Source organism: Trachurus japonicus, chromosome 11, assembly GCF_045865225.1.
Source record: "Trachurus japonicus isolate A0001 chromosome 11, Traja_1.0".
Classification (NCBI taxonomy): Eukaryota; Metazoa; Chordata; class Actinopteri; order Carangiformes; family Carangidae; genus Trachurus; species Trachurus japonicus.
In genome coordinates, this window is record NC_140917.1 from 16,447,965 (window position 1) to 16,460,953 (window position 12,989).

General features: G+C 42.0%; 1 protein-coding gene across 7 annotated transcripts in view; it reads right to left on the reverse strand.

The window, feature by feature from the left end:
* Window positions 1-12,989, reverse strand: part of LOC146978555 (RNA-binding motif, single-stranded-interacting protein 3) — a 260,610-nt gene that overhangs the window by 22,757 nt on the left and 224,864 nt on the right. For all 7 annotated transcript variants that reach the window (XM_085791302.1, XM_085791295.1, XM_085791297.1 and 4 more), the window contains 3 exons: window positions 6,679-6,722; window positions 3,992-4,088; window positions 172-222 (listed from right to left, as the gene is read on the reverse strand). In XM_085791302.1, the coding sequence (XP_085647428.1) occupies window positions 172-222; window positions 3,992-4,088; window positions 6,679-6,722 (192 nt within the window). The remainder of the gene's footprint in view (window positions 1-171; window positions 223-3,991; window positions 4,089-6,678; window positions 6,723-12,989) is intronic.

A 12,989-nucleotide genomic window follows, 5' to 3' on the forward strand; every position in this document is an offset into this window, starting at 1 on the left:
GACTCTAGTGCAGGATAAGCGGTATAGAAAATGAATGAGTGAATGAAACAAAATGGCCGACCCAAAGAACAATACAATATATAACAATATCTAAATATAGATTATCAGTGAAAGGTGGGCCCCAATGGGGAGTCAAGGGCAGCTACTGCAGGTGAATGGTAGAGTACTTACTGTAGGTTGCATAACATATTGTTGATGAGGCATCCATGACGTACTCTGGACCTGAAGAGGAACACATAAAATGTAAAATTATGGTAAAAATATTCCTCAGTTTTAGTCCCATCCAAGTAGTTTATCAAGTAAAGGCAATAAATGCTGTTCAAATATTCACAAATATGTTCAAATACTCTGGAGTACGAAGGACTTAAAAAATGATTACACTGGTTTTAATGCACCAAAATGGCTGAACTTTACACAGATTAAGTTGTGCCAAAGAATTACTAAAAGAATTTGAAAGTCTGGAGGCAGCAAATGTCTCTCCTGCCTTCTCATTATTACCAACAGTATGACTTGTGCATGGATCCCATAAATTAGGTTCCGTCCTTATTATAATAATAACATTAATGCCATGCCCAGTGCTTTTGCAAAAGGGGTGAAGGGTTTTGGAAACACTGGGGACAGACCGCTAGAGCACACAGACAAATTCCAGCAGGACTTTTTTTTTTTTTGATTAAAAAATAAAAGGAATTTGAAAGTGAACAGAGGCTTTCTTTTTTTTTTTTCATAAGCTAGAAACGTGCCAAGCTTTTACCATAAGAAATCATATGTAGACATGCTTATTTACAAATGTGCATGAGAAAGTTAAAGAGATGGTGAAACAGTGACAGAGACAATGATCAAGAGACCAGAGGAATGGAGGAACAAACAGAGCTTTTAGATGTGCTGGAGAGAGGAATTAGCTGGTGGCAGACAAACACACAGGCTGGCCACTGATGCTGGTATAATGATTAGATTAAACAAAGACAAACATGGAATAATCTGCTATAAGAGCAATCAATCCTCTGAGCCAACCCAAACGCGTGATTTGGATCCGCACCTAAACAAGCTGGATATCCTATAACATGAAGCCAAGTCTGTCTGTTTATACATGGCAATATTTGTTCTCCTCAGCTGAACAGCATGACAGAGAGACACAGAGAAAAGCTTATCTGGTTTATTCACTTATCATCAGCATTTTCCAACCAACATACTGCATGACCATCATGCGATTTATTTAATAGAGTGTTGGACAGTAGTCTTGAGACTTAGATGCAAGTCAGATTTGCAGCTCCGCTACACTGCATGAGTCCCAAATGTAAGAGGACAAAAATGTTCATTTATGCTGATTAAATGGAAAAAAAGAAGTTTAGGATCAAACCATACCCATGCTGCTACCACCCAGATTTACCAACATAACCAATTAGAAAGCAACACGAATGAAGCAGAAAGCACCACTGAGCTCACCTAATACTAATGCTAAAAACATATTAACCTCAAACCATGACCATGACCGCTTTCACAATCTTCCCTCCTCATCCTCTTAGAAGTTATTCAATAGAAATGCCAAAATGCTTTTCTACATTTTAAAAATAAGAGCTGTGCAGATGGATGACGGGAGTTGTATCTGTCTTTTTTTTTTACTATTTCCATTTCAATGCTACCAGGGAGTAGTGTAATTCAAATACTACCCAAGTGAACATATTAATATGAAGCATGTCTGTCCAATACAATATATATAGTCCGATACATCCACTAGGAGAGTCTTTTAAAGTTACAATAATGAACACATGGTCACAGTCTGCTGTGGTTAGGTTTAGGGAAGGATTGTGGTTTGGGTTACAGTGATGACTTTTTTAAGGCCAGAAGACTTTGGTTGTCATGGTTACAATAATAATTTGCTCGATGCCAATGTTGCCCTCGTAGGACTCAACTGAAGCCTCTGGTTTTAACCTGTTCAAATGCAGCCACAGGTGGATCTGTCATCCGTTATGTCAGAAAGTGCTATTGAGACGTGAAAACTAATTCCGATGCTTCGGCTGAATGACGACAACGTGTGTTGGTCCTCAGACGTGACTTGGATTTTGTCAAGCTGCTCTCACAGACTGAGTTTGACTTTTCTACAAGACAAAGTTGGTGAGCTAAGTTATTCTACAGCTGCAGAAGGTTGAGTGTGAGTGAACGGTATCATGTGCATGACCTAAGAAGCTACCTCTGGCTGAACTTCACAGCTTGTGTTACCATTTAAAACAGCCTGTCAGCCAGCACGCCAAAGAGCTGGTCAGTCAGTCGTTCAGCCGCCCGCTCAGCCAGTTGGCCTCCAACCCAGCCAGTCACACGTAAAGCTAAACATTCGGCCAGTTCGCTAGTTAGTAAGCCAGCCGCCACGCCAGCCATGCAGCCAACCAGCCAACCAGCCAACCAGCCCGTCACATGTTTAGTCCCCCAGCGAGCAGGTCTGCAGAGCCAGTGATGTAAACCAGGCCGCAGTTGGCTGGCGGCACTAACTGAGATCTTGGTAGTGATCTGGCCGCGGCTGGCTCCTGTCATGTGGATCATCAAAGCTGATTTTCCAGGAAACAAAGCCAATCATCATTCAAGCTAACCGGAGCCAGGCTTAAAGGAACACCAGAACACTGCTGTTGGCATGGGTCATTTGAAGATTTGATAAATCAATACGATCAAAATAGGAGCTCAGTAAAAAAAAAAAAGGAAGAAACCACTCACCATACACATAACAATATGAATGACATATACTGCCATTTCCATGCACCTCGCGATTTTCATTATAAAGCCAATAGTTTCCATCATAAAAGGAAGTGATTTCCTTTTGTCTGCCTTATATGTCTGCCTGGCTTGTCTTCTCTTTTTCTTTTTCCTCTGTGTCTTTGTACTTGAACAGAAGATGAAGGACTCACCTTCCTGCCGTGACTGGCTGAAGGGCAATATTACAGGAAGCGGCGGCAGAGCGGCCCGATATTGAAACTGTGAGGATTAATATTCCTCAAAAGCCTGACCATTGTTTTTGATAAATCAATTTGGGAAGCCTTCCGAGAGCGGATTAGAGGCGCGCCTTGGCCCACTTTTCTCCCACCTCCTCCTTCCCCTGTTCCTCCACTGCAGGTACTGGACCAGAGTTTTAATCAAGCGTGCCTCAAAGACGGGCAGAGCAACCTTCAGCAGCCACCCCTCCCCCTGCCCTCCTCCCCCACCTGAGCCATCACTATCACCATCACCACCACCACCGTACCATCCTTCCTTCTCTCCCTGGTTGTCTCTCCCTCCATCTGTCCCCTCTATTCTCCCGTCTATCCTTCATCCCCTCTCTCTGGCTCGCTAACCTCGTCTGTCTGTCTCTGCATACCAAACAGAGCCGATGTTAAACGATAGCGTCTGAGGGAGAGGGCACAGTGGCAGTGCCTCTTCATGTCTGGATTTGGCGAAGGGTGCTGCGTGAAATGTGCAGTGACAGAAAACGGGTAACGCTGTTGACATCTCGCACAGCCAATTTTCACGTTGCTTTTGTGTTCTGTTTCATTACTTCACAGATCACAGCCGTGAGGAATGTGAAAATTCACTTTGGAGGAGGAAGTGATAGTATCGAAGTTGGCAAAAAATAAAATTAAATAAAAAAAACTTCTTCATTGCATTACCAGCTACAGGAGCACAAAAGAGGTCAGGAAACTAGAAGGGACAGAACTGTTTGTTTTTCCTAGACACTTTCATTCTCGGTAGGTGATTTTCTTTTTTTTTTCTACCCCGTCAGCCTTTTTCTAATCCCTTTTTTATTTTTTTGTTGGTTGTTTTCTGACGCCTGTTGTGTCTGCCGCCTACGAAACAGATGTCATCAGGCACAGCTGGAGCGGTGCAGAAACTATGAGAAAAGAAGAGAGAACCTCACGCTGGTTTTGCAGCCCGCCCCCTCTCTTCCATACCATCCTACACAAAGCAAACCCTCCTATTATACATCCACTCAGACAGAAGTTCACCCATAATGCAGTGCATTATGGCCCACCTGATATGTGGAAACGGGGGAAGCAGCGATGAAGGGCGTGATGGAGGTCTGTGCGATCATGCGGTTGGTGGCGATGCTGTAAGGCGAGGAGTAGAACCTGAGAGACAGAGAGGGACAGAAAGAGGAAGGAGCGAAGAGGGGGAAGGAGAAAAGAGAGGAATACGTCTGTCAAATCCATTTTAAGTGCATAATGATAAATACATAATAAAAATATGACATTCTATTAACACAAAAATGGGTTGTTAACTGACAAATCTATTTCTATATAAATATTTCTCTCTCTTTATTATAAAAAAAACACACAGGCACACACACACACACACACACACACACACACACAGAGAATGTGGATTTATCCTGCAGACTGTTCCTGAGCAAACTCTTGGCCATACATTGAACACCACATAAAAGTTTCATGAAGTGTCTCATAGTATTCTCAATTGAAAAGTCAGGTTTTATCACATCAAACAGAGCTTTGTCATCCTATAAAGTGGGAGGTTGTCTGTATTTCTTTCCTCACATATTCCAGCACTAAGGCCAGCCTGCCCGGCGCTGTGCTGGCCGGCTTAAACGGCGCGCTTGTACGCTGAGCTTGGAGAAAACTCAATGCATTTTAAGAAGCTAAGGTTTGACATGAGCTGCAGGAGAAGTGAGGTGATCTTATTGGTGAAGGTTTATAGCAACCGAATGCTGCTGAGATCCCTCGGGAGGCTAAGTGGGACGTCTCCATAGTCTCTGTCACCTGAGCTCAAGATAATATTATTGCTTGAAGACATTAGATAAGTTATGTATGAGGCTTCAAGATGCCATGCTGGATAAGAATTAAAGGTTTATGTCGTGTATTACATTATATTTTAACCCTATTGTTCTGTTTGGAGTCCGTGACAAACAGTAACTCTTCATCCACTCAAAACTTTTATCTATTTATTTGTCTGCTTGTCCTCATTTTAATAAGACCTGATTATATGTTTCCTTCACTGCAGAGGAAAAAACCCTGGCTTACCCCCGACATGGTTAAATACAATGCATTTTCATTATATTCTGTTTGATTGATGTTTACAGAAGAACTACAACTCCCAAATCCCATGTGAGTCTATCTGGATTACTCTTGTAGTTTTGAAATCAGAGGTTTAATGAGGAGTTAGACACGGGGTCAAACCCCAAGGAGCATTTATGTCAGATTACATACTGTAAGTCTCATATGACCTTTTAGCAACATGTCTATTCATGCATAGGTCAGTTCACATGTAGAATAAAAATATACAGTATGTCCTCATGTGGTTAAAAAACAGTGCTTAGATGTGCAGGCTCAGTTTATAGCAAAGGAAAGCATTAGCACTTCAATAACTCTACATGCTGAGTCTTAATAAGGTCAGTGGAGAAGAAAACATACTGTATACTTGGGAAAAAAAAACTTTGATGTTTCAATGTAATCATTATTTTCACACATACAGCAGCCTGAGAGATGCCAGGCACCAATGTTAGCAAAACAACGAATAAGAAAGCAGCTGAGACACCCTTCACATGTCACTAATGAGATGTTGTAACAACATTCACTCTCCTTCTTTGTAGGTTGAACTTTGTTTTAATGTGATCCAAAAACTTTTCTCTTTGACGTTCTCTTATGAAAGTATACCGTTTTCACAGAATTCATTCAGATATTAATGCAAACTAGAAAATGTAAATTCTGCCCCACAATAGCATATATATACTGTATATATGCATTATATATGGCTAATTTGCATCATTATTATATTTTACATTCACTAATCCAATTTGCACTTGAATTCTTATCTACCAGTAAGCAAAGTCTGAGAAATGTGAGGTGGCATTTTTGTTTTACATTTTCAGTTTAAGTCTCAGTGCAGTTTCATTTTCTACTTTGCATTAACATGTGAATTAAACTGGGTATATACTTCTACATTGTTAGTTTCACCATATTAAGTTGTAATTTATTCCTACATTGTGTTAAGATTTGAATAAAGTTGACTACTCCTACATTCTTTTCTACTTAATTCACCCTATTTCCCCTTTTTCAGGAACACGATCATTAGGCTAAACTTCAGGTTGAATGTATTAGGAGAGAACTGTTCCCCCACTAACAGGTCTGTTGCTAATATCTGTGGGAATATAATTTGGCGGATTTGCAGCAAAGCAGGCTTTTACATGGCAGGCTGTGTGTAATGAGTGATGCTATTCATCATTTTTCTTCTTTCTTTTTTTTGGGTTGAGATTGACTCTGAGTCACAGAGGGATAAGTGGTTTAAGAAGCGGGGAGTCAGGAGCTTCCTGTGGATGACTGAGGCCAGAGGGAGATAGGGGGAGAGCCTCAGCACTCTCCTTCCTGCCTCAGTACTGCAGGGAAAAATAAAACACGTCGCCGGGTCATTTATTTCCACAGCACCATTAAGTCATGACATAAAGACACAGGAACACACAGGAACACATGCATACTTAGAGGCCCATAGACGTTAACACACACAAGCTCACTGAGCTACCCTTCATTCCTCACCCGACCCCACCAGTTAAAGTAATAGTTGATGGACCACATAGATTTCCTTAATCAAACGGTCACAAAGTGCAGACACTACATTAATCTTCATGTATGACAGCGGTATTGACTAAGGTCCAAAGAGCCAAGAGGTGAGTAGATGGTGCCAAAGATGGATTGACCATCGAGCTCTTACCCGTTCTGCATTGCAGCGGGGTCATATGTTAACGCCATGCCAGTCTGAAAGAGAGAACAATAAAGACTCCGGTTTAATCACAATCCAACAGAGTGGATTAAAACATATATAGTATACGATTAGATAAAGTGTGATAAACTTCTGCTGATGACATCAACACCTACAACATTTTGAGAAATACGAGGAGATTGTATATACAATTTACAAACAACATATACTGTAATGTGTTAATAAGCTTGTAGAAGCTTTTAAGTTAAAAACAAGCAAACATAAAAAAAAAACTTTGAACAGACCCAAGCTACTGTTTCCCATGTTGCAGGTCTTAATGCTAACCTAGGCTAACCATCTGCTGTCTCTAGCCTCAAGGTGTGTCTTAATTAAGCAGATGCGAAAACTGAGAGGAACTACAGTAGAAATGTTACACAGTTGATCTCTACATTTCAGCAGAAACATTTCAGTAAAAACACAATATGTTACAGTATAAAGAAATTACAGATGTACAGAACATGGCACAGCATCCTTTCATTGTCTATCTGTGCTGCCACTGTATCTGTACGTCTCTGGGAAAACTGTCGCTATGGTCCTACAGTAAACCAATGTCACCAAGATAATTTGTTGTACCTTCACTGTACTTGGGGAATAATGTGATTTAGACCCTGATTCTTTTTGTTCAAAAATAAATTAAATCAAATCAAAATCAACTCATTTCAAATTGGAAAAACTGACAAGTGACAAAGCCAATGTGGGGAAAAGCTTAGTCAATAGGACAAAGTGAATTAGCATTGAGGACGCCCCTTTTTCCATTTCAATCACGTACAATCATGTTTTTATAAATGAGAGGAAATGAAGAAATGCCCTTTGGAGAGAAAAGGAGTGGAAAACTGAGTTCTTTGTCTGGTGATAGTGTGTGTCTGTGCGTGTGTGTGTATGTGAGGCCCTCTTAGAGTCCAGGAGAGAAACCTGTGCGCCGCAATCCGTCATCTGCATTCCTGGAGGTTCTCTCCCGGAGGGAGAGCTAATCCGATTTCTTTTAACGGGAGGCTGCTGAGGACGGCAGATTTCATCAGCATACACACAGACACACACTAACACACACACACTCCCTTTTTTTGCCCTTCCTCTCTCTCTCTCACTTTGCTCACCCTCCTTCTTGTTCCTTTCTTCATCATCTCGTGTTCTCTTCCTCTCTTCCCTTACCTTTCTCCCCTTATCCCTCATCCCTCACCCTCTGCATCTCTTAATCTACCCCCCTCCCGTCTCTCTGTACCACTCTTTTGCCCTTGTTCCTACAGAGGGCTACCTACACTGAGCTCTGCTGGTGAGGGAATAGTGGCTCAGAGGAGCAGAGGGGATCAGGGAGCCTGGACCGAACCCATGAGAGTGAGCAAAAACTGAGAAATCTCCACTGAGAGAGTCAGCCCTCAATGACACGTTGGCTGTGTGGAAGTGTGGGTGCGTGGTGGTAGGCCTTTGTGTTGAATTTATGCAAGAGTGCATTTGCAGAACTGGTTAAAAAGGCTTTCAGAGACATGTAATGTACTGTAAAACCATAAAGATATTTGCAACGGTCTTTCTTTGAGTCCATAAGTGCATGTATCTACACAAATATACATCCTCTTAATGCTAAATGTGAGATCAAGAGAATCTCAGAACATGTCTATCTTTGTGAAAAGGAGTGTGTTCACATGTGCGTTAATAGCACTGGCAGACATGGACAGCTGTCTGGTGTAGCTGATAACCCCCTAAAGAGAAACTAAGCAGGATTTTTCCCGTGGCTATGCTACATTTTTACCTTGATTAAAAAGCTCAGTAATTGTGATAGTTCACTACATGACTTGTGACTTGTTATGAGTGAGAATGGAGGCTCTCTGCCTTCCACCTGACGTCTCATGGCTGAAAACCAACCTTGCAACAGTGTAATACCTGGCCACCGCTCTCCCCTTTGTCCGTAACATGCAATCTTTTGTTTATGACAGTTAAGACAGAAACATACACGTCATAATATCATGTTATATAACGTTATCCACCGCTCCATGTATTGATTTTTCGCCAGGCTTCGTTGAAAACAAATGCACATGGCCAGACGGAGGGATAGCAAAACAGCGAAAAAAGCAACCAGACTTGCATAGTGCCTCTTTTAAGTGCTGCTCTTGGTTCCATGTGCTGATGAAATCCACAGCAGAGAAGCTCCTGGCTGTGGGACCCTGCACGGCCAATGACTGATTACTGATGCAGTCAGCTTTTGGCTCTGTAACTACTGCCTCTGTCTTTTCCTAGGGTTAAGGAAAAGACAGAGACAGTTTGTGTATGCTTTTGTCTGAGCTTGATCCAAGAGGGAAAAAAACCCCCGACTATATATATTGTACAGACACGCTGAACAAAGCTTGGCCGGAGGAAGAGCTGCCACGGACAGAGCTGGCTTACAAAGACAGAGTAGCTGCATGATCATTTTGCATGTTAAGCTAGGTCAAAACAGTGTTACACTTGTTCCCCACATGCAGCGATTCAACAGAGGGATTATAAATTTCAGTATTTTGCATAATAAACCACATTTGAAAATTGCCAAAATGTGGTGTAATGACAGCTGGATCCAAACTTATGGAAAAGCTGCAGAGAGTGACTCAGTCGTTGCCAATCATTAATTCAAGTTTAGGAAGTTGTGAAGAATTGTTTTGCATTAATATCTTCTCCTCTGTGCTCCTGGGTGTACAAAATGCATTTTGTCAAATTAATGTATTTTCAATGCTAATGCAAATAAATGTTATCATAGCAATAAAGCCGTTTGTGCATAGCTACATGTGTTTAATGCACAGATGGAAAAGAAAAAGTCGAGATAACTGGAAGAACACCTGTGCTGTTCTGTTCTTATACAGGAAACTGACACACATGCGCACGCACGCACACACAGTGACCCTCTCCCTCGTACTATACACAGATTCGCTCTTTAATTTTTTCTTTTTGCCTCGTGGACACATACACATACACACACACACACACACACGGACATCTGTCAGGCTTTCACACAGAGTGGAAAGCCGGATGTTTTTTTTTTCATCTACACTCATTCCCCTAGAGTAGGTGCTTGAGAAGTGTGACTTTGAAAGTTTTTGTGTGTGTAGGAGTGTGTGTTGGTGAAAGAGAGCGAGCAAGTAGAGAAAGAGGAAGGGAGGGAGAAACGAATGAGCACCCATGGCGCCTGTGTCTGTGTGTGTGTGTGTGGTAGAAAGAAGATGCAGCGACTAATATGTTTGTCAGCATGAGACAGCGAGAGACAGCACTTTCTAGACTCCCACTTTGGGTAGTTTACAAGAAAATCTGTCATATATTTCTCAATCCTCACCACCAGCCACCCTGCAGCACTCAACCCCTTGTAACTCCTGACTGATCATGCAATGTGTTCTCTATCTCTTTCTCTCCCTCAGTCTCAGTGAGTCACTCGCTCGCTCTCGCTCTCCATATGTTGCTGTGGGATCTGGGAAGACTTAAAACACGGGGAAGAAGAGACAGCGGAGAGACAGAGTGGGAGAGAGAGAAAGAGATGGCGAGAAGGAGCGAGCGCTTGAAGATAGGGGGGAGAAAAAAAAACAAAGACAGAGAGGGTGAGAGTGAGAGAAAGCAAGACCTACAGACAGAGTGAGGCGGACTTTAGAGGTAGAGGAGGAAGAGAGACGTGGAGAAAGAGAGTAATGGATGGTGTGGGCTGTAGCTCCCCTTCATCTGCCTGCCACAGGGAGTGAGGTGAGGAATGGCCTCAGCTCTGATAAACAGACTAACATGTGATGCCTATCTCCCATCTCCCTGCCTGTACAGCTGATCAATGACCCCAAGGATGCACACACACATGCACGCTCGCTGTACTTATGAGAGGCCTTTCTGTTGACACTTTATGCTCTGCAGACTTTAGGTTTAATATACTGTGTATATACTGATAAAGCCAAGATTTCATCAGGATGAATTCCAGAGTTTATACAGACATCAAATAAAGAACAACGGTGCTTTTTACTGCCAGCATACACAGGGAATACGGTTCTAAGAAAAAAAGCTATTGATCAACAGCTGCCTCCTGTCTCCTTATCTCGTGTTTTGGTCTCCTTCCACCTTGACATTGTGGACTGAGTGTGGTTATCTTCCAAAAATACCTAAAATGCTCAGAGGAGCCCGGGAAATAGCTGTAAGAAGATATCTAATGTGTCATGGGAAAGTATGACACAATTAGAAGAGGAATTTAAATGTTTTTGACACAAAAAATAAATTCAATTAAACCCTATTCCAACCTTAAAAGCCCATCTTAACTTGGACTATCAACCTAATAAAAGTAAAACCCTGAACTCATGAAATTGCCCTGAAACCTCCATTGTGAAAAAATCCCGCTGGTCTGAAGGTCTAAGTCTGTGCCTGGCCCTTCCAAGGATGTCAAAACAGCACACACAAATAAACAAATACATGCTGGCTCACACACTGGAGCATGTTCAGCTCCACATATACACATTCACACATATACACACACAAACACAATGCCTTGAACCCAGGCTGTTAAACCTCGGCCTCTCAGTCATGCCGTCATGCCTTAATGCAGTGTAATGTGAAACACTGCAGGAGGGAGGGGGCCTGAGAGGGAAGGGGGGTGTGGGGTTGGAGGGGAACAGAGAAGTATGATGCAGAGGAGGGATTTCGCTCTCTCTAAAACAACATGAAGAAATCACAGAGATAAGCATTTAAAATTAAAGGTGTGTTCGTTCAGAAAGCAAAGCAAAGTTTCACCTCCATCGTTACAGACGTTAGCTAAGACTTAACCGGTCATGGGTGCATTAACAATGGGTAAATAAAGGAGTGTGCCTGTTTGTGTGTGTAAGAAAAAAACTCTCCAGAAACTCTTTCTTTCTTTCTTTCTTTCTTTCTTTCTTTCTTTCTTTCTTTCTTTCTTTCTTTCTTTCTTTCTTTCTTTCTTTCTTTCTTTCTGTCCTGCCCCTCCAGCTTCTCCCCTCTCTCCTCTCCTCCCTGTACATTTATGCAGCAGATTTACAAAGCCCTGAGGACGCATGCAAAATTTGAAGTTGAAACAACTTCAACTTACACAAACAGCAAATGTCTTTGCGTCAGTTTTATGCCGCTGAATGAAAATTTGCATCTAATTGTGTTTTTATATTGACTTTGTATGGAACCGTGCACGGCAGCTCTTAAAATTCAGTTTGCATTCTGTCTGAATATGCAGAAAGTGGGTGTCCCTGCCTTTTGAAACTTACCTCATAATTTGATCTTTTTTTTCTTGATGATGACAGCCAAAATGTAAACCCTGCAATATGCTCACTTCCAGTATTATCTCTTCAATATCCTGGCAACTAAAGCATGATTAGGGATTTTATTGTTATTATTGTCAAATCATAGTACTTGATTTAAGTCATTGAGAGTCTGTGGTCTTATAAAAAAATACAAGGAAAGTCAGTGATGACTAAGGGTGAACTACAATGCATATGCTTTTCAGAGACTAAATCATGCCCTTAAACGTTTCCATGTACCTACAGTAAGTTGTCTTACAGATGGATGAGACTGGGGTCTTCACTGTTAACGTCCTGTGCTTTGTCAGAACAAACAACCACCCTGACCTCTTCACTATGACCTCTAGGCAGTATATAGACATCACCCTCCCTGTAAAACTAAATGTACAGGTGATTGGTGTGACATGGTGTGCAGCTGTTTTAAGCTCCAGTCAAAGACAGTGTGTATGTAGTGGGTATAACACCCAGGATGTAGAGGGTGACGAATAAATACAGCAAAAGGACAAAAAGAGGTGTTTCCTAAATTTGAGCAGAACAGACTTCTTTCCTCTTTCCCATTTTAGATAAGCCACATACACACATACAAATGCACACACACACATTCACTCATACATACACAGTCATCTGACTTTACCCTCAAGTCAACTGAGCTGACCCTGTCAATGTGTGGGCCTGCGAGGGGATGTAGCAATGTGATTTAGGTTAAACACGCTTCACTGGCTTATAGGTGTTAGGGCTGCTGAACATGTGATGGACAGACACACACACACACACACATCATTACACACACACACACACACACTGCTGTATTACTCCACCAGCCCTTTCGCAATACACACACACACACACACATTCAGGACCTCCACCACCAACACAAACATGCAGAGAGCATGTGTATTCTGAAGGACAAACATTTTGTCTCTCCTGGTTTCCCCTATTGCAGCTTCAGCACAACTGTCAGCCTCCATGTGTGTGTGTGTGTGTGTGTGTGTATCTCTATATAGTCCAGTATGAAGCACTCCTCTACCCGTCTCC